Source organism: Sphaeramia orbicularis, chromosome 16 (assembly GCF_902148855.1).
Source record: "Sphaeramia orbicularis chromosome 16, fSphaOr1.1, whole genome shotgun sequence".
In the NCBI taxonomy this organism is placed as follows: domain Eukaryota; kingdom Metazoa; phylum Chordata; class Actinopteri; order Kurtiformes; family Apogonidae; genus Sphaeramia; species Sphaeramia orbicularis.
In genome coordinates this window covers 32,607,683-32,630,131 of record NC_043972.1, presented here as the reverse complement: position 1 = coordinate 32,630,131, position 22,449 = coordinate 32,607,683, and the positions used below count along the sequence as shown (strand labels likewise).

The window sequence follows — 22,449 nt, the reverse complement described above, 5'->3', positions numbered from 1 at the left end:
AGCTGATCTGTGAAAGTTTGCAGCACAAAGAAACTTAGCAGCTGGCAGAATGGAATATTTTTAATATAAAATTTGTGGAGAGGAGGTGAGACTTTTGACTCTAGGTTAAAGGCTGAGTTATCCTCACTGGCAAAGAAAAGAAAAGGAGAAGAAGAACAGCGCAGAAGTCAGAGAAGTGAAAGTGAAAAGACACTTGGATCTGGACGACAGAAAAGGCCGACATGAGATTAACTCCACCGAATGAACCTTTATTGGGCACGAGCTCAGGTGGGAGACTTGCCAATACCACAAGGGTTTTCATCCATTTCACACTCTTTATCGCTGACGTTCCTCCGCTGTAATTCATTTTTTCCTCACTTAACTACAGCAGCAGGCTCATGTGTTGTAAAGATGCTTTCCCATTGGTTGAGGGAGGAGATGGTGGCAGTTCTGCATTTGAGGGCATTTGTTTGTAATGCAGCCGTGAAATAAAATGCTTCAGAATCGTCTGTGGGTAGAAATGAGATTGCGTACGTGTGAATCGAGATTGCGATCTTTTAACGATTATTTGTGCACCTCAATTAGGAACCCTGTAAAGTGTTCAGTTGTTGGTTGTATTAACAAACCCAAGCAGCTGAACAGGACAGAGCTGTACAGCCAACAACCTGGAGGGGGTGGGGCATTTGCATTTGAAGGGCCAGCGCTCAAAAGGACCTTTCTGGTGTCATTACTCAGAAATAGGATTGAAGATGGACCTGTGGAGTTGAATTAATGAAGAATTCAGACCCAAGCAGAGCATTTACTGTTCATGTAGACCACAGGGAAATGTTTTAAAATGCATAATTCCATTTAAAAGAAGCAAAATATCACTCCTTTAATAGAAAAGCTGTCAAACAGTATAACGCGTTAACAGCGCTGACCTCGTACGCCGCCGGCTCTGGTTCGTGTCCGGAGGCCCGGCACTGTGGACGTGGAACTGTCCCCACTTTGCAGGCTGGTCTTCAGTATAGCCTTCATGTTCTCGTGTTCAGCAGCGTCTTCAGCGTACTGGATACCCTGAGGCTGGATCTCCTGTGCATCCGACGGACCTCCACCAAATTTACCACTCTGTAAGGACGAGGCAGAGGATTAAACAATGTGTCGCTGCATTTAAAAGCCATTCTCCTGCACAGTTAGTGTTTTAGGAGTAAACATCACACAGCATTTTCCAGCCTGTGTTGACATTAATTCACTAAAATAAGGTTAATGTTACAAGCAAAAATCCACCTTACATTTCATGCAAGTTATATTTGTTTAACAGCTGCACCCATTGTTTCCCTGAGGTCCATTCATTTGTACCAGGAAGTGTCTGCGACTCCTTCCATTGCATTTCACTCAACACCCAGTCTTCAGACATGCAACTGCTTCTTCTCTGCCTCCCCTGCGTTTCCTCATTCATGTGGGGTCACAGACGCACAACAAACCTGTCAGTCTCGCTAATGACTCGTCTTCTTTTGATGCTGATGAATGCACTGTGTGTTGCTCAGTTACATCAGCTCATTCTTATCCAGAATTAGTCACACAAAGGGTTTCACATGCACTTGATTTCACACATTGTTGACCCGCCTACCTCGCTATCATCGTCATCCTCACTCTACAAAGATAAAGGACATAGAAAATAAGGTGTGTTGAGTACAGTACTGCTATCAAGTGGCGACTTTTCATTTCCATTATGACAACTTTATGGTCTTGTTTTTTTCTCTTGGCCAACATATACTTGAGAGATTTTTCTTTTTTTAAGCAGAGGTTAGTGCTTATTCTGAACCCATAAAAAGGCATGTGGACCTTCAAATGTACTTTAAACATATACATTATCAAAATTACATTGGAGTTTCCATGGACATACAGTAGTGGGAAAAACTTTTTGGACACCCCATGCATTTGTGATACACTGCATTAAGAATCACTCTTAAGTCTGAACTCGGCTAAGTACTGCGCACTGTTCCATCAAGGTCAATACTGGATGTTTCAGCGAGATTTTATTTGTTATTTAACCTTTATTTTAACCAGGTTGGTCCCATTCTCTTTTCAAGGGAGACCTTGCCGAGACAGCAGCGACGCAGTCACATAATTACAGTTTTCACTAATTAAAACATCTGCAAATACAAAATAAACCCCTCATACAATCAACTGAAACATTTACAGACCAACAGCCTTGATTCCAGAGATTTCACTCTGTTTAAAATCAGTCAAAGGAATCAATGTTTGTTGAAGGAGCTCAGATTGAAGCTTGTTCCAGGCATCAGGAGCTGAAAACCTAAAAGATTTCTTTCTTAATTCAGTCCTTACCTTTGGAGCAAATATAATGCCCCTTAAAACACATCCAGGACAAGACATGTTGAACCTGTCAAGAATTTAGTTTTATTTTTTCTTGTTAACAATAAAAAATGTGCATTTTTTTGTGTCTATCTGACAAAATCGGATTTTTCCACAAATAATTCATGATATTTTAGATTGTGTAAAATTTTAAGCGTGTCCTAAAACTTTTTTCCTCTACTGTCCAGTGAATGTATTCTAAGTCATATATACTGAACATAAACTGTGAAACAAAACAGAATATGTGACCCAACATCTTTATAAGAGTGTGGTTGAGATGTGGGCTGTGTTATTTCTCCTTCACACACATCTAGAGGTTTGAATTTTCACACAGTGATTGAATTAGGGTCCCTTTGAAGAGGGAAGGGGCCCCTGCCAAAGCTGGCTGTGAAGTCCACTGTGAGCAGCCGACTCCTCTGGGTTTAAAGGATTTTAATCATGCAGGGAGGTGTTTGCTCTGGCCTTTCTTAGCCTGACCCAGCTACAGAATGGGATACACTAAAAACACCTCACTGTTTGTTGTTACAGTAACCTATATATGTGAATACCACAGAACTAGGTTGATGTCATTAGGAATATATGCAGTATCTTCATGGAATGGCCGCATATGGTGCTTTAACCAGATTAAAGATGTAACCAGCGTCTGGGGATTGTTCGTCTTGAACTGAGAAAGTACAAACTAAACTAAGACGCAGACCAGGAAATGGAGAAAGTGTCCGTGTGACTGTATCTTGTGGTGAAGAACACTTACATCTGTTATCATTTTTCCCCTGGTCTTGTTCCTCTCTCGGTGGTTGGCCCTCTTCTGTTTCTGCTGTAACACGCGCTCCCTCGTCGTGCGATACTCCAGGGCAAATTCACTCAGGATTTTGCTAAAGCGATGAATGCTGACTTCACGTACGCCATACACCGGATGGCCCAGGAAGAGCAGAAAGGCATGAAACCTGTGGATGTGAAGCAACGGTGAAACATCTCATCAATTGACTGAGATCCTCTGGGAGTCATCGTACAAATACTTCACACAAAAGGCCATGAACTAATACAAGTCATAGTAAATGAGCCATCCAGTGTCAGTATCCCCCTGACTCCAATTCACCCACTAACAAACTTATATTTTGAACTCTGTATAAAAACTCTGACTAATTTGCACTCCAATAATATATACATAAACATTTATTGTTAATAGACCAGATTTCTGTACATATCCACTCACTGTATAAAAACTCCAATTTGCACTTTCTGAACATATTACAAAATAAAACCCACTGTATATAATATCTACATAAACATATATTATAATACACTAGATCCCTGTACACATCCACTCACTGTATAAAACTCCACTTTGCACTCTGTACATATTAGAATATAAATCCATTGTACATCTCATCCCATTGTTGTCCTTGTCTCTAGTCGAATGTTTGTCTATATTAGGTCTATGTTCAAGTGTGATTGGGTTCATGTAGTTTTGGGTTCATGTCGAAATGTGTGCAAAGAAAAACCGAAGCTAAATTCCTTGTATGTGTTCATGTACTTGGCCAATAAAACTGATTCTGATTCTAAATGACACTAATAGTTGTCAATACTACTGATAAAATATGTATCGAGCATGAGGAGTCAAAGATGGTGACAAAGTGAAAAAAGTAGAAGCACTGGACACAGGTCTAAATGAAGAGAATGGAGTTTGATGGTGAAATCAGTTTGATTATGAGGTTTATGAAGGTCATTATGGGATGTTATTAATTTTTCTAAGTTTGCCGTTTATTGATCCATGGTTCAAACTCAACTGAGACAGTTCTGACCTTGTTTGGACGATTCCAAACAGATATTGCGTGCGGCTATTGTATCGACAACACAAACTGTACAGAAAACAGGGGTGATTTGCGGTTTAACTGCGGCTGTTTTCCGTTTGACAACAGAGCTAAGCTAACAGAGCTATAATGTAAACCAGGGGTTTCATTTTAGTTTAGGGGGCACATACAGCCCAATATGATCTCAAATGGGACAGACCAGTAAAATATGAACATAATGTATAAACAATGTCAACTCCAAACATTGCTCCATATTTTAGAGTGAAAAAAGTTAAATTACATAATAAAAATGTTTCTACAAACTACAAATTTGAAAAGAAATCAATAACAGGAACAACCACAAATTTCTTAAGAAAAACCCCAGCAATTTATGACAATATAAATATATATGCCTCATCATACACACGTGCATTACGATTTACAGATCACAGTGTCTACAAAGACATAAAACATTTAGTAGCTGTATGTTAAAACTGCATTTTTCTTAAGGCATTTCAGGTTGTTCATATTTGTTCAGGTTATTTACAGTTTTGGGAAAGGGTATTTTCATATAATTTTCCTTTTTTACACTAAAACTGAAACATTTAAAGTTGTCATTATTTGTAGGTTATTGTGATGGTTGATGATGATTTATTGGTTCGATCCACTTGAGATCATGGGCTGTATGTGGCCCCTGAACTAAAATAATTTTGACACCCTTGAGTGTTTATATGTCAGTGTAATTTTTGCATTTCACAAATTCATCTTATGCGCCGTATCAGACCCTTTGGCGGACCAGTTTTGGCCTGTGGGCCATATGTTTGACACCCCTGATGTGAACTATCACTGTAGCGTGTGAAGACTATAAGACAGTTATTTTTACAGACTGTCAAAATAACCAGTATGAGTTTGTGTTTGAAGGAGAAAACTTGATATAGAATGAGCTTTATACTTTATTCTGTGTGTGATTCAGTCTGTAGATACATAGCGCTGATTTGTTGGTTTTGGTAAACATAAGTGTGTTCTGGTACATGACTACCCTCTGCTGGTGAGAATTTGGAACAGCAATACTACAAAGAACCCCTTTAAAAGAATGAGTAAAATCAAGACTTGATTACAGCATCTTAAATATGAATATTGTTTTCTTTAATTCTCAGTAAACTGAATATCTACTTCTCTCTAAAGTTTTCTTATTTAAAATTTGTGCGTGAACATACCTGTTGATTATCCTTCGATGTACAATCTTCAGAATAATGATTCTCTCTGCACAGTCTTTCAGAAAGTCTGACATTTTTTGCTTCAGCGCTGGTTTCATCTCATGTTTTGCAATGACCTTGAGGTGATCCCATGATGCTTTGCACCTTCGCTCCATCTGGGCCAGATTGTCTTGAAGCTGATCGAAGTCCACCTGTTGGTAAAACCCACCGCAGACTCGGTCACTTTCTCCAATGTGTATGTGACAAATACAAATAAATACATATACTGACACCAATGCAGAAACTGTGTTAAACCTCCAGACCTTGGTGAGGCGGGTGATCGCTCCAATCTCAGAGTAGAGGTCAGTGCTGTCGGGAAACTTCTCAACCACGATAGCACAGGCGTGATGCAGCAGAGACTGTTTATGAACCGTGTCCTTCACCTCTGGAACTTTCTCCAAGTAATTCAGCTCAAAACCCTTCGCCTGCAGACGCATCATGAAAAGCAACACGGTCAGAACGTGGAACGGAAACAACTCGACTCAGAAATCAAGTGCAGACTAAATTGCAGTACATTTCCTCTTTGGCACCGTGAATAAAGGGGCCTCGACAGAGAGTTTGGAGTCGATACGTAGATTCATTAGGCAGTGATTATCAAAGACCACAATCTACTTTCAGACCCGACCGATTGTTCCGCTCACCACAGCGCAGCTAAAAAAGCCATGAAAGACATAATCCCGACAGGATCTCCCTTGATCTTTTGCCAGTTTTAAATAGCTTACTGCAAAATATAAATGCAGACGTTACTTATGGGAACTACTTGTTTTGATGTTGATGACTTATGTTTTCCTCTCGCATGTTTGGCTCTCATAAGACGAGAGGTTCAAATACAGACGAGCACATGCACAGCCGCAGAAATCTACAGCACAAAGTGAAGCAAAAACAAAGAAGAAAACAAAACAAAGGCATGGATACAACCCCCCCCATTTTTTTTTCTTTTTTTAACCTCAGACAGTGGATCAGAGTCCTTCACTGTAGAAGGACAGTCAGGCAGTACACAGCACATTCTTCCACACACAGAGAGTCCACTGTTATCCACGCCAAATAAATATGTTGGCAGGGGAGGCAGGGATGTGGGAGGAAGTGGAGGAATTAAGTGTAAGACACAGAGGGAGTGAAAGTGAAAAAAACCCACCCCAAAACCATATAAGTCTTGAAAGTCACTCACATTAGTACCGTTGAGGAAGTTGCCGATGGCCAACAGTGTTGTCAAGATGTAACGCAGCGTCTTGTTTTTCTCCAACTGGTCCATCCCTTCTTTCAGATCTTGAAGAGGCTCAGCCACTTCCTAAAAAAAGCAAGAAAATGCAGCAGAGATGAGCATGTCATTTCAAAGGCTCTCATGTGTTTAGAAATGGTGCTGAACTGACTGAATGAATATTGAAGTGAATGTAAGATGCAGATTAATCAGCTCAAGAAAAAGTTTGTGTGAAGGGATTGCATCACATTTCATCAATTCTTGCCTGTTTGTGTATTTGTGTGTGAATTCTTCTCGTTTGCCCGAGGATGAAGATCTTTTATAATTGAAAATAACTTTTATAAAAAAAAAGCTAAATGATGTACACTGTATGGACGGACACTGTATTCATGTGTTTCATTGCTAAGAAGCATAACCGACAAATACCATGTTATTATTTTACATTGTTATATACACTACTGTGCAAAAGTCTTAGGCCACCTTTAGATTTGTGGTTTTAAGGTTGAAATGAGGATACATATTTATTTCTCATTCCCTTCAGATAACAAGAAAATACAGGAAATATGTGCACAATCTTAAAATACACAAAAAACGGAACTAAACGGGTTCTAAAGGTTAAAGTCTTTATTTACCTGGTGTAAAATATCAGAAAAGTAATGCAATATATCTTATATTGTCTGAACAAAAGGGTTAAAGACATGTTAAGCCACACTAAATACTATCACATTGGTTTATAGAGGCTTGAAACTTTTGTTTTTACTGTTGTACATACTTCACATATATCTGGATTGGATCTTAATACAGAGACTGACAAATGCATATGTGTGGTCATTAGAACTTTACTAAACCAACAAACATAATGTTGGACTATAACTTTTACACAATACAGTATATACCATTGCAATAAACCATTTTCTTTTGTCTTCAGGGTTAATTTTGTTTTCAAGGTCATCTACACTTAATACTTCAGGGTTTGTTTTTACTTAGAAAAGAAGTATTGACAATAACTGACATCAACATTTTTTAAAAATCATATTATTTCAAATCTACAAGCTGTAGGTGTGATGTGCTGTAATATTATTGTCCATATAGTGCATATATGATGAAATAGTACTTTTTTTTTTGGGGGGGGGGGGGGGGTGGTACACCTGCTGAGCATGAGAGAAGATGGTCGATACTTCTTTTAACAGTTTGTATTATAAATATGAAGCTACCACCAGAATCCACTTAACTGGAAATGAAACAGTCCAACACAAAATCCTTATTTAACCAAATCTTGTGACTTGTTTGACACTTGTTTGTGGATTTTGTTACCTTTAGACATCCACGCTTACTGTTTCCAATTTCCAGTCAAGCTAACTGGCTGCTACTGTAGCTTTAAATTTAATGACAGTGTTGTTTGTCTGTCTTCGCATTGAATTCCCAGCAAGAGAAAAAATCCACAAATGTCAAAGAAAACAGTGATGAATGAATTTACAGAAGACTTAATGACACCAGATGGAAAAAAAAGAAACAACAGCATCTTTACCTACTTAAGCCCAGTTGCCCCCAGCATCTGAGGCAGCCACAGTTCCATCTGTGTTACCATGGTAATGCTATGCAACACTTGCAGCAATATATGCATTCTATACATCTACGTGACTAGAACATCAGCTAAAAAGTCAACAAAACCAATTGTCAGACATCAGAACACAATCCAAAGAACAAATATTTAAAACAAGCTAACAGTCTGAGACCAGGGTACGTCATAAATAATTTTATAAACAAGAGACCAATGTGACAAACTTTGCAGCACTACAGTAACACTGAACAGATCCAACAACACAAGTATTGAGAGGAGCTAAAATGGGTCACGTTATGAAATGCTGACCATTAATTTTGTCTTTTGGCTTAACTAAATGATGCCAAAATGATACAAATGAGGTTATAAAATGGACAAATGCATTTAATAACAGGCAAACACTAAAAAAGAACCGCAACCGATTCGATTCTCTTTAAAGGTGCCCTGCCACACAAAACCATTTTTACTTGTATTTTTTTTTTTTTTTAAATATGTTAGGTCCATAGGTGTTTGTGTTATGCAGTGAATGTTAAAATGAACCGCTACCTCCTCTGCTATTGCCACTGAAAAGAAATAAGTGAGAAATCAGGCCAATTAGAAAAGCTGGTCAGTTTGATGCGTTAACGCCTGAGCTCATTTCTATTCATGAGCTCGCCCAGGTCAGACCACGCCCACAGAATTCATCTAGCTCAATGACAGTTTTCGAATACAGCAAGGATGGCTGAACATCAACGTTCTTGTGCGCTATGTTCGAATAGAACTTCAACAATGCATATGTTGCCCAAGAACCCAGAGTCGAGGATCAAACTGCTTCAGTTTATTTTTGGAACAATGCTACAACACTATAATTCAAAATTAACTCTCTGTTCCTCACATTTTGAAGAAAGTGACTTCATCAATTTTGGCGAGTTCAGCAGAGGCTTTGTAATGGTTGCTGTTGAAACCTGGAGCAGTACCATCGTGGTAGTCTACTGAAAAGCCAGGCTCTTATTGGCTAGCTGTTAGCCAAACAGAGTCAAGCACATTAGCGTGTTGAATATTTATGAGAACTGGCGCAAATTGAGCTGAGTCTTCCAGCAGGCTTTCAATACCACGTTAGAATGGGTTGAAACTTGATAACCAGTAGGGGTGTGTATTGGCAAGAATCTGGCGATATGATACAAATCACAATACAAGGATCACGATACGATATATCACGATATATCATGATACTGTTACAAAGGCAATTTTTTGTTTGTTTCTTTTTTTTAAATGATTATTTCCTTGAAGAATTGAATTACACCAGAAATATGCACAAATACTAAACACATTTTTATTTGATCAGAACAGGATCTAATGCTATATCACAAAATTTTCCTGTTAAAACTTAAATTCTGTTTTACAGACATTATAGTTTAAGATCCTGTTCAAATGTTCATATTCTATTAGTTCATAACTAACATCATAACATTATTTTGTGCAATCCCAACAAAGGAACTACCTTTATTTAATAAAAGAGTGTTAAATAATAATAAATAAAATATAAACAAAAAAGAAAAACTGAAAAGCAAAAAAGCAAAAATGAACCTCCACAATATCTGCATTTCAATTAGTACCTAAAAATAATGATACATTACTTTTTAATATCAGTACAGTATTGTGAAATGAAATATTGCGATATATTGCAGAACTGATATTTTCTTACACCCCTAGTAACCAAGGTATTTTTTCCACAAAAAATGTGACAGCGTCTATAGTAGAACTTCAGACATTACCACAAAAGTAATGAAATCTGTGTGGCAGGGCACCTTTAAAGTAAATTATTTTCTCTAATTTTTTCTCTCTAAATGAACAAAGAAAAGTAGGTCACTGACTTCTGTAAGTGTAGTGTGATGCATGTGCATGTGATTAAAGCAAACAGGACTCCGTCTGACCTTCTCGATGATCTCATAGTCCATCTTGAATGCCCAGAGCTGCAGACGGGCAGACAGCTCCGTGATGGACGAGAGGGTGAGGAGGAACTGTTCTGCGCTCCCCAGGGGAATATCAGGGTTGACCAGCTGAGCCTCCTGGATCCTCTGCTTCTCCTCCTCTGTGGGGATCATGGTCAGGATTTTCTAGAGGAGGTACAAAGAAATGAGTGCAGGGGAAAAAACAGAGAGGAAGCGGCTTATGGGAGTATTTCATCAAGTCGGGACATCAGGAGTTTTTTAGTACCTCTGTAAAACCTTTGCATAATATGTCAGGGAGAATGATTGTGACATTTCCAGCTGTGTTTATCTCCGATGTCTCAGCTTTCTCGCAAACTTGTGTGACATCTGAACTTTTAACCTCATATTTGTTGTCTCGCTCTAAATACTTCCAGAGACAAAAGGTGAAGACAACTCAAGAAGAAGCTCTGCAAACTACAGGTTATATAATACCAAAGGGATGCAGCATAAATCACTATCTGCTGATCTAAGTCCCTCACGAGTCTATATGGTTTTTAAAAATGACCCAAAATATTCGTGTTGAACTAACGTTTAACCACTGCTGTGATTCATTACGTGAGATCAGTCAAAAAACCAGACAGGCAGCCAAAAAAAAATTACATGTCAACTTTGTGGGCAGTTCCATCTAGACGGGTTAAATCTCTCATGTAAGGGGAAATTAATCACAGTATTCAGTTCGCTGTGTGAACATCAGTCAAGTTTATCCTATGAGCTTTGAAGGTTTTTATTTGTGCTGAGATTTTATATGGTGTCATAATGTCAAAAAAAAAAAAAAAAAAAAAAGAAAAAGAAAGAAAAAAAGAAAAGTTTACCTCAATGCCTTCCTTGTTCAGTGCGTACTCGTCAAAGTTGAGGATAGCAGTCTTGATGGTTCGGGGAGGAGGTAAAACTGTCAATCCAATGTTAATAGCATTGCTTCGTTTTGAGTCCAGGACTATGATTTCTTGTCGTTTTCCGTCAACGGCTGCTTTCTGTGAGAGTTCCAAAAAGAGATACAGAAATCAGGTTATTTATGCTGAGTACTTCTGATGTTTTACAGATGTATGAAGCAAAATATGTGTAAAATTACACCTGCCTGAACACATGATTTACCATAACAATCAACTGAAATAAAAATGAAGCTTTTAAATATGTTTTTAAATAAGCTTTTATTAGACTTCTTATTTTAAACCTCAATTAGGGACAGTAAAAACAGATAGGAAAGGTGGGCGAGAGAAAGAGTGAAGGACCTGGGTCATTTAATTCTAAAGAAAGAGCAACAAGTAATAATAAATGTGGATAGGATAGGATAGGATAGGATAGGATAGGATAGGATGGGATAGGATAGGGTAGGGTAGGGCAGGGTAGGGCAGGGTAGGATAGGATAGGATATGGGCTATTACTTGGAATAAAAGGACATATTTCTCTTATTTTCAGTATTTTTAGAAACATCTGATACAATATAAGTACACAAGTCAACAAAATAAATGACATGGGCTTAACTGTCTTATTTTCTTGCTCAACTATCTATATTTTGAGCTTTAATGTTACATTTTATGGTCTGAAAATCAAAGATGACAGTGAACTAACTGAAAAATACTTGTTTTTGAGTAGAGGAGACTTTAAGGAGGGGTTAACCATCTAAATTGATGGTACTTGGGCCATGTATAGCAATAAAATGATAAAATAATTTTAAAAACGACAGTGTCAGACAGACAAGCCTCATGGTTTACTAAGATTTATAGGTATTCATACCACTTGTATGTATTGAACCAGCAGTCTAACTCTGAATTACCTTTGTAACAGGCAGCTCCTTGGATTTGGACTCAAACAGCTGCTCCAGCTTGGATGTGTCCAGTTTAATCGGCTCCAGTTTGGACCACAGGGACTCCTTACAGAATTTATGGCTCTTACATTGCCAGTCCACTGGACGAACCTCATTCCAGAAAAGACGGATAGTCTTCTTCTTCTTCTGGAAGAGAGGTGCGTCCCCTCGACTCAGCTGAGGGGAGGGCGGAGGGATGGGGGCCATGAACGGTGGGGGCGGGGGCATCATTTTGCCAAAGATAGGAGGAGGCGGGGGGCACCCAAACAAGGGTGGGGGTGGTGGCAGCGCAGCGTTGCACTGCAGAGGCGGGGGCGGTGGTATGAGGTCACCTGAGCCCATCATATTGTCCATATCTAAAATGTCCAAGTCGTCCTCGTCCCTCAGGTCTGTAAAGTCCATCTCTTTGATCCGTAACTCTCTGGGTGCGGCCATCAGCTGGTCCCAGATGTGGTCTGACTCCTTCTTCGGAGGTAACGCTGATGAGACGGCGGATGATGATTTGTCAGTCTGCTGCTGTTCTTTTAAGCTCTCTGCTTCAGGAGGAGACGTCAGACCTTTAACCAGATCTCCAAATTTCTCGGCCACTGCCCGGACGCTGCCCTGGTTGTCCAGGTGCCCCACCTCCATCTTCTTCACATTTTCCTCTCTGGCCTGTCTGTGAGCCTCTAACGTGGAGATCCTGCTGGCCAGACTCGCCACCGATGAGTCGCCGACCTCTGTTTCCTTCTCACCTTTACATTTGTCTTTCTCAGTTTCTTCGATGTTTACTTCATCTTTGTTTATTGTCTTCTGAGCATAAAGCATGTCCAGCATGAAGCGCTTACTGTTGAGTATTTTATTGCATTGGTCGTTCACATCTGCATCCTTAATGCACTGCATCAGCTGGCCTGTTAGAAAGGAAACAACAAAAGGCATTTTAATAACTTTGCTGAAAAGGTGCAATATTTAGTTGCATTTAGTGGTGAAACTAACAAATAAATACCACAAGCATCACTCTCCCCTATGGTGGCCATAAAAACACACAACGACAGTGTTTCATTTGTCCTTTCTGGGCTTTTGATTAAGGTTAAATTAACCGTGGTTCACACTGGATGTCACCTGCTGTAAAATGTTGAAGGGAAAAAAAAAAGAAGTCCCCTCTGTGCTACAGGAGAAACACAGATATAAATGGGTCATTCTAAGGTGAAGAAAACAAAATAATTCAAATTTTCAGTCATGAAAACATTATTTTCTGCATTTCTGTTCTCTTATATATTCTCTATATCTTACACTCTAGACCTTTAACTACAGTACAGAAAGTGTCAGTAAGGTAACGTTAGTGTTGACGTACCTGCTTCTATGTCATGGCTCAGTTTCTCCTCTCGCTCCTCCCTCTCCAGAGTGCTACTTGTTGAGGAGATGCTGGATGCTGAGCAGTTGTCCTTTTCATTCACTTCCTCATTCTGCCTCTCCTTCTCACTCAGCAGCACACCATCCTCCACCTCCCTTTCCATCGGCTGCTCCTTCTCAGACTCCTCCTCCAGCTCAACATCCACGTCCACGTCTGTCTCTGTCACTTCCACTACATCCACTACGTCCACTTCCTCTACCTCGTCTTTTACCTCTGCTTCATTCACACACTGTTTCTGGTCCTCCAGCTCCTTCTTTTCTTCTTCTTTCTCTCCACCTGTCTGTTCATCTGGCATCAGCTCCGTCACTACAGTCTTCTCACTTTGAGTCTTGATGACATCCTCTGTCTCTACAGGCAACTTGGTCTCTGTCTGCTGCTTGTCTGGCTCGGGAGGAGGTATGGGGGACGGCTGGGATACTATTAACTCTGGGGCTGGAATCCTGGTTCTGGTCTGTGGGTCAAGGTTTGGCTCCGAGACGTGTTCTGTTCCTGGAAGAGAAATCACAAGAATGTTTGGGAAAATGTTACTTTAAATAGTTCAGATTGTACATTATCTGATTTCAAACAGCTTTAAATTGCTTCCTGACATGTCTGTAACTGCTGTGATAAGTTGTTTAAACTCAGCATACAGTGTCAGAATTTAGAAGTGAATCATAAAACAAAACAAAACAAAACATAAAACAAAAACAGTCACTGCTGTTATCGACACTCATATCCAAAACACAAGCATATCTAAAAGATCATATGAAGATCATTGTGATTGTTAATATGTTTATATTTTACTAACTATCAAGATCTGAAAATTAGACATTTGTTCTCAAATCTCTGTAATGATACAAGACGCAACAATTTTAGAACATTCATTCATTAGATTTCAGATTTTGATCACTAATTACATGAACAAAATGACTCAGAATATCTATACCTCTTGTGCTAAAATGTCCTTATTTCACTTACAAACTCTAGAGCAGCATCATTAACAAATCACAGTTATGCTCAATAAAATTTTCGGAAGTGCGGCTGAATCTAATTTCACTGTGATAATCACCACCGAGTGTTAATGCCAAGCCCAGTGTGAATGTGACAGGTGCTCTGAGAGACAGTTTTGTCTTTTCCAGCTACATGAGCCAACATCACACTCCAGTCCAGCCCATATCTCATAAGCACTAATGATGAATTAATGGTTGGAAAACACCATTTACCCGATGTCTGCCATGTCGTGGGGGCTGCGTCTTCCTGTGAAATGATGGATGAAGGCGTGGCACAGCGAGACGCTGAGCGGCTGGCAGGGTTGGAACTCAAACACAAAGTGATCTCTGTCCGTCCTCTTACAGGCACCCGGGGGTGCTCTCGCTCGAACTCCTCTGCAGCGAGCCTCTCCACAGCCTTGTACCTACAATAAGAGCAAAGTCATGTTTATACTGCAGCTTTAGTCAAGTTTTTAGTACTTTAACTAAACTAAAACCATATCTATGTAACAAAATAAGACATGGAAACATTTTGAAAAAAAACAAAACATCATTTTATTCCACATTGGTGCTGATTTCAGTCCTTGAAATCAGCACAAACCTTGATGTCATCATTCACAGTGTTAACATTCATGACATTCTTGTAGGGCAATAACGGCATTAACAACTAATGAAATCTGTTCTTCTCCTCAAGGAACTTATTTTTTCCCCCCATTTTTTACAAATCAGTTTTTCCTCATCTAAATCCAAATGCTGTTGAAAAATAAAATGTATATTTTTGTTTAAAAAGTTAACGTGGTGAGAATAAGGTGAGGCAGTGAGAAAACCTGTATCAATGGCATGACTCGCACACATAGAAACAGTCTGAAGAAAAAAAGTGGACTTCTTCCACACCAAAACACAATTACACACTTGTCCTGTTAACTTCTGGACGTCTTAATTGCGAGCAGAGCTCAGAGGCGCCTTGACACCCATAATTCAGCCAGAGGCTGGGTGCAACTCACTTTACATCTGCTATCAATTTCACAATGAAATCTCAAAGCATTTACAAAGCTCCTGAGCTTTTTGATCTATTTTCACAACTGCATCAATATTTTGAATCCATCTGAAGCCATGAAATGTTAATAAACTCACCTTTCTTCTCTGGCTTGTCGCGCTTCTTCCCTCTTGTCAACGTAATCTCGACTGAGACGGGAAGGTAAAGAGACAGAAATGGACAGAAGACAGAATGAGATGGATTTTGTAGATATTTGTGTAAATGTTTAATTTCCCTCTGATACCAAATTGAATCAATTCTTAATAAAAACTAATGAGATGAAAAAGTAATAAAATGCACAAAAGGCACTTGAGACTTGTGAGATTTAAGAACATGTTTCATTATTATTGAGTTACAGCTAAAGTTTCTATTGTTAAAACTGACTTGTGTTAACATAGCTGTGCACATGCACATGCCAGGAAATGAGTTTAGAAATAATAATTGCTCTCTGATTTGAGGTTAACTAATGGTGGCTGATGTGATGTGAGACTCACTTGAAGCGGTTTCTCTCATCCCTTTCAATTCTCTGCAGACGTTCCTCTCTGTCTTGGCGTCTCCTCTCTCTCTCTGCTGCCAGAGACTCTTGGTGCTGTCTGTACGATGAAGTAAGCAAACCTCCTAGTGCAGGTCTGCATGGGGACAGCACAAACACAACAGCACTAAGAACAGTAACACATGTGAACGATTAAGAAATGAGCAGAAGGATTTAAAAGGGGGCTTTACAGACAGACAGAGGAACAGTCGGTAAACAGCATCCAAATGTGTTTGACTAACCTGTCTGGTTTGGAGTCTGATGTGGAGGCTGCAGAACTAGTGAAGCGATGGATAGGTGATGCAGGAGACTGGTGCCTGCCAGGGTATGGAGTGCCATTTGCACTAATTCTTTAAAAGAAATAGAAAATAACCACAATGTGTTTCCACTAAAACAAATAGATGAAGATATTTCAACAGGTGGGTCAATATATCAGTGATCTCAACTCCAGGAATCTGTTCTGCGAATTCCAAAGTCAGAGATATGACTGTGTTACATAAAAGGACACTCCTATGAACTCACACTCGGAATAAAATTTACAGGCACTGTGAGGAAAGCCAGGCCAACAAACTCTGAAGGACCCAGCAGGTGCATTGCTCATTCATGTCTGTACATTAAGTTGTCTATTCACAAGTCCCTTTTCATTTCAGGGGGGTTGTAACAGCTGCACTGAATGTGGTAACATGTCATGGACATTCTTCCAAAAGCACAGAATTCATTTAGTAAAACTGTGAGGTTAAGAGTCTCCAGTGTCCTTGCACACATTTGAGCTGTTGACTTTCAGCCTTACCTTTCAGCCCAGCAGGGCTTTCTAGCTGTGTAAGAAGTATGGGAGTTGTTTGTATGAGATGCTTCTGTCAGACTGAAGATGGAAAGCAGAGTTAGAAAAAAAACAGTCAGTTCAGAAACCGCAAAGATATAAGGATCAAGTGTTAGTGACAGACAAGATAGTGAGACAGAAGTCGAGGGTAGGAGGGCTGCAAGACCACACGACAACAGAGCAAGACGGTATCCCTGCTTTTTTTGTAAAGAAAAATCCTAAATCCACATGAATAAACCTGCATTAGAAGCAATGATTCCTTCTTTTCAATTGCATATAAAATAGAGACTCGTTTATGATAGGACAGTTTTAAGACTACTAGTCAGTAGTGCCAGTAAAAATTTTGTTTTTCATTCCGTCTCTATTGCAACAGATCTCTGCAGAGACGTGACGAACAGCGACTGTGTCTCAAGGTAATTCTCTGAATTCCTTAATACTTGTCTTGTCTTGGATTAACTGTGGTGCAAAGCCACAATGACAGACGAGTTGTGAATATGGGCAAAATAATGCTCTGCAAGGAAGACATGACGACTCTTCTTTTTCTAATACAGAATGTACCTTTCACAGAAATTATGTAAGTAACTTCTGAAGGGAAATAAGAGCTTTTTGGCCTCTACAGTGAAAAATGAAGTATATTAAGGAAGAAGGAGCAAAGGGAAAACTAAGCTACAGTGTGTTTTATATGAATCACCTCATGGGACACAATATAGAAGAGCAGAAAATGAAATGAAGTAATTTTAGATGTTATATGCAGACGTAGACAACAGTGTTGGGGTGATTCCACACTGAGAGGTGAAATGGTCTGGACTAAATATATGAACTGTAGCCTCAACCTAAAGCATGTTTCTCTGTTCTGGCTCCTTTTTAAACCCCAGGGAGTGGAAGGAGGGGGCAGGGAGGAGGACAGGGGTGGGTGGGTTTGGGGTCGACTGACACTGACATTGGCTCTGAGGGTCTGCAGGGCCTTGAACTTGACTAAAAGCAACATGGAAGACACGGTCAGGTGGTTAAGGAAGCACAGACCAAAGACTATAGTTCCTCTGTTTAGGTGCGGCGGACACAGGAGAGGAGGTCCTGGTCTTGAAACCGAGATATTCTCTCTGGCCTTCAGGGTCACTGGCTTTAGGGAGGATGTTGGCCATACACTTTAAGTTCATACACATGTTAGAGGAGGCTGCTACAGCTGGAGCCGCACTAGGATGACAAAATACAAGACAGTAGGAGTCCAAACGGGAATGAAGAAAATCATACTTTCAAACAGACAGAACCTACGGAGATAAGGCACTTGGAGAAATATGGGGAGACTATCGCACCGGGGGAATCAGCTGGACTAGAATACCTGTTAGCACCCTGACTACAGGACTCAGTGACTGGATGACTTTCATCATCTGCCTCCTCATCCTCTTCCTCCTCCTCCTCCTCCTCCTCCTCCTCATCATCTTCTTCTTCTTCCTCTTCCTCTTCTCTGTGGTGAGAAGAGGGGTCGAGGGTGGGAGGGAGGAAAAGGGAGGATGTAGGCAAAGAAGAGGAAAGAGAAAATGGACATAGACAACATGAACACACAACAGGGGATGGTCGAGCATAGACAACACACAGAAACACTTACATGCATGTCAAAAAAGAGAATTTACAAATGGAAGAGAGGAGGTTAGTATGTTTAAAAATGGGTAAATGTACACACAGAGGCAGCAGTAACAATTCACATACGATTCTGAGAGCATTGTCACAGAAAAAAAAGACATAAAACAGTGGATATTATGAGAAAAAAAAGACTGAGTTCAATAAGCAGAGTCAGGGCTGCAGGAGGTGTTTTGTATGTCCAACGGATACATCATCGTATTGAATCTGTTGTCGGTTTCATTTGGGACCCTCTAGCTTGTCTGGATTTCATTAACAATATGGAGAATGGCGATCTTCAAAGACGGCTTAAAATTCCTGTGGCAGACTGGAAGAAGCTACTCCGGTATCAAATGACCGGCTGAGTCGAATTAACTTTACCTGAAGACCTGAGCGCTACCAGAAATATAAAACATACTCAATACACTCAAAAACACGTGTTCTAAATGACAGGCAGTCGGATCATACAGCGGTAGGAAACACGGTGATTAATGGTGAGTGTGGGTCTCTGGAAGTCTTAAATAATCTTTTGTTTGCTGACTTATGACCTGCCGCAAAAAGTTCAATATACATGTGTTACATATGCTCCTTATCTGTATTATTTATGATTTTATTTACAGTGTAGCTTGTTTTTGCATATGTTGTATATTTCTTATCTTATGGCAAGAGACAAAATGGTCTTTTACCATTTTGGGGTATTTGTATTTTATCTAGTGGTTAACACAGTCAAACACACTGCCTGAGTGCCAAAACTGACCCTCCAAAGGATCCAATCGGGCCCACGAGATAAATTTTTAAAGTGCAAAAATCATACAGAAGACATTAACATTCAAGGGTGTCATTGAGTTCAGTTCCAGATGCCTGTTACTAAATGTTCTGTGCATTTGTAGATCCCCTGTGATCAGTAAGTTATGATGCACATGTGTAAATGATAAACTGAGGCAAAAAATTATTAAATTTGCACTTATTTTTCTCAAGGAATTTCAGGTTGTGTTCAGGTTATTCATGTTTTTTTTTTATAGTTTGTGAATATTGTCATGTTATAATTTCATGTTTTTGCACTAAAACACAGAGAAAAATTTGGAGTTGTCATTATTTCTGAGTTTTTATGCTATTATTTTACTGGTCCGGCCTGTTTGAGGTCACATTGGGCTGTATGTTAATCAATCAATCAAAGTTTATTTATATAGCACTTTACAACAACACAACAAAGACCAAAGTGCTTTACATCTAAAACCATGATTAAATTATAAGATAGCCCAGTTTAATCAAATACTATAAATATGCATAAAACAATAAGACACAACACACCTGACACATGTGGAGCATGAACTTAAACAAGTTTGACATCCATGGTTTATCAGAAGAATGTCTTTAACTGCATTGACTGGTGAATGAGTTTTTTCTGTTACTTCTATGAGGCAAAGTCAGTTACTGCAAAATAAATGCATAAATCAATAATAAATGCAAAAACAATACTGATATACAGTATTGTAAGAGATTGTTGTCAAAACCACCAATTGTGTGTGTGTGTGTATTTGTGTGTTTAAGAATGTGCAGTCGGTCGAGGAAACACGGAAAAGAGCTGATAACTTGTATCTTGTACATAAAGCTTCCTGTGTACAGCTTCTATGATGGGTACAAAAAACATCTTCAGCAGTGAGAAAATTAATTGAATTCACATTGCGGAGGAGTCACCATGGCTTTCTTTAAATTACTAAATAATTAAATTCTCTTTGCAGGCTCTGGATTGACAGTCAACGCTCACTGAAATACAATACAATGCCTACAGTGAAGCTATTTCCTATGAAACAGAACACTTCTCCACGGACCCAGAGATAATTTGTAATTCCTTTTATGTTAACTTATCTCAGGGTTTAAAATATACAACATCAGCACAAACCCCTCTCCATGAACCTTTTATAAAACCAAGTTCAACTTCAGGTGAAACCAGCTCTTTTCTAGTTTTGTCCTAGTCTCACCTTTCACTGATGTCTTCCACACGCTGGCCTCCAAAAGGCAGGAAACTACTGGTGTGAGTGTGAGGGCTGCTGGGTGATGCCGGGGCAGAAGCGTGACCTCGGCTATTCTGGAGCGAATGTCTACGACTGCGTCTTCTCTCCAGACCCCGTCGCTCATTGGTGCCTCCGACACTGGCCCGTCTGCGGTCCTTTCGGCCGCTGGGAGGCAACTGTGTTTCATCATCACCGTCCTCGTGCCGCAGCGTCGTCTGGGACAAGAAGGCATTACAGACATACCGAGTAAATAAACTGTCTGAACACACACAAACTTCTAAACACCACATTAAACCAACCTCATAGATGTTGAACTGCTCTACCAGGTCGAGGTCTGTGCCTTTCCTGCCCACGTGTCTTTGGGCCATAGCTTCAATGCCCTGCTCCTCCAGACAATCCACCATGTCATAGTAGGAGTCCTGGTCTGGGAGGCCTGCCAGAGTCTGCAAACACACATGTACAACAAGAGTTTTACACGTCATTGTCTTGTCATTGCCTAGTTTGAACATTATAAGGAAATAATAAGAGAAAGAAAAACACACAAGAAAAAAACACCTTCTCATAAGAGATGAATCTGTTATCTTTGAGAGACTGCAATTCAATAGGACTGAGATGAAACAAGATTTATACACACTCCTCTGGCCTTTATTTTCAAGATCTAAAACATTTACCCTGTGACACAGACTTTGCCTAATCAGTCTGGAAGGAGGGTTAAATACATGAATGACAGCTGCAATCACCATTTGCTGTTAAGATTACCTTTCCTCCCTTCACACTGAAGGGGCATCTGAGCAGTCCTTTTACCTTAGGTAAGTTCATGAATGGAATTACCCACATGTATCATGATCAGAGCTGCCTGAATTCTCGTCATGCAAAGGAAAGCAGCTTGTGCCACCTTTAGTAGAGGATACATGGGACCATCCTTTATAAAAGGGGAGGAGAGAATGTGTCCCATAGTGCACTGCAGCAACAAAACATCAGCCTAGGTCCTTTTGAATTCCTCTTTCTATCTCTCCTTGACCTCATGTTTTCTATCGACAAAGTAAAAGTAGTTTGGAAAAAAACATAGGAGGTAACTTTTTCTACTTTTCAAACACACCCTAAGTCTTTTGATTTGGACAGAGAGGAGAGAGCTGCAGGAGTTAGGTGTATATTATCAAATTCTGGCTTTTTTCCCCCTGTGATTCAGCTCCTGCAGCTTTAAATACTTTTGTTTTGTCTCAGTAAAAAATAGATTTTCTGATGCATACTAAAATGCATACAACACAATCTATTTATAACATGTACAATATGTGTTTTGATGGAAGCATTTCATATAATGATAGATTTTATATATTTTAATGGAATGTTATAGGTTTAAATAGAAAATGAAGTAATTTCAGGGATTCATTTGTTGTTTCTACTCCAAAATACTGCAGTTAAGATGATAAATACAAGATGATGTGTTTTATTTACTAAAGAATAAAATCACACATCACACACAGAATTTACACCTGATTTAATCCAACAACAAAGCCTCCAGATTTAATCACAGTTGGAATTGTCACATTAACACGTCCTCCTCTATTCAGATAAGATGTTGATCACATTTGAATACAATGTTTCAATGGAGAAGGAAGAAAGAAGTAACAGAGTACATACAGGAATGAGTATTCAGCTAATGCAGTAACATCATTTAGAGCCCCTGATGGGATTAATTCACTGACCTTATTGATGAGTGTCATTGCATAAACCAGCAGCTCTGTATCCACTCCATCCTTCTCGTCCAGGATCTCCATCACATTCGACCACAACTTTGTGCCTGAAGCAGCAAAATGCATGCACATTATAAATAACAAAAAACCCCTCTGCTTATCCTAAGGGCTTTAAAAACTCCTGCAAACAAAAATGTTATGTCATTTCGTGGCTCCAGTTAGAGAAATGTAGTCACAGCAGAGTTCCACCAACTCAGTGGAAAAAGCAGCAGAGACTTGATCTCCAATGAGAAGACAGCAGCTCTGAGCCTCAGCCAGGAGGGTCAAGTCCATTTCCTTCTCACCAGGAGCTTGGGATCAGGTTTAGCTTTCTTATGCAACAGCAGAAGGGACGGGATAAGACAGAGCTGAGACAGAGGGATACCCGACCCCAGAACAACTGATGCTCAGCCCCCTGGTGT

At 39.6% G+C, this 22,449-nt stretch overlaps 1 protein-coding gene across 4 annotated transcripts in view; it reads right to left on the bottom strand.

Moving 5' to 3' along the window:
• The window catches only part of fhod3b (formin homology 2 domain containing 3b), a 114,318-nt gene that overhangs the window by 3,986 nt on the left and 87,883 nt on the right, over positions 1-22,449 (bottom strand). The window contains exons 8-26 of one of the 4 annotated variants that reach the window (XM_030157321.1): positions 22,001-22,095; positions 20,594-20,737; positions 20,262-20,509; positions 18,002-18,127; positions 17,686-17,856; positions 16,633-16,704; positions 16,085-16,192; positions 15,805-15,939; positions 15,409-15,459; positions 14,509-14,699; positions 13,247-13,795; positions 11,884-12,803; positions 10,922-11,080; positions 10,053-10,235; positions 6,549-6,668; positions 5,644-5,805; positions 5,342-5,532; positions 3,086-3,278; positions 900-1,086 (exon numbers count right to left, since the gene is read on the bottom strand). In XM_030157321.1, coding sequence (XP_030013181.1) covers positions 900-1,086; positions 3,086-3,278; positions 5,342-5,532; positions 5,644-5,805; positions 6,549-6,668; positions 10,053-10,235; positions 10,922-11,080; positions 11,884-12,803; positions 13,247-13,795; positions 14,509-14,699; positions 15,409-15,459; positions 15,805-15,939; positions 16,085-16,192; positions 16,633-16,704; positions 17,686-17,856; positions 18,002-18,127; positions 20,262-20,509; positions 20,594-20,737; positions 22,001-22,095 — 4,005 coding nt within the window. The remainder of the gene's footprint in view (positions 1-899; positions 1,087-3,085; positions 3,279-5,341; positions 5,533-5,643; positions 5,806-6,548; positions 6,669-10,052; positions 10,236-10,921; positions 11,081-11,883; positions 12,804-13,246; positions 13,796-14,508; positions 14,700-15,408; positions 15,460-15,804; positions 15,940-16,084; positions 16,193-16,632; positions 16,705-17,685; positions 17,857-18,001; positions 18,128-20,261; positions 20,510-20,593; positions 20,738-22,000; positions 22,096-22,449) is intronic. The other 3 variants (XM_030157322.1, XM_030157323.1, XM_030157325.1) reach the window with 3 other exon arrangements.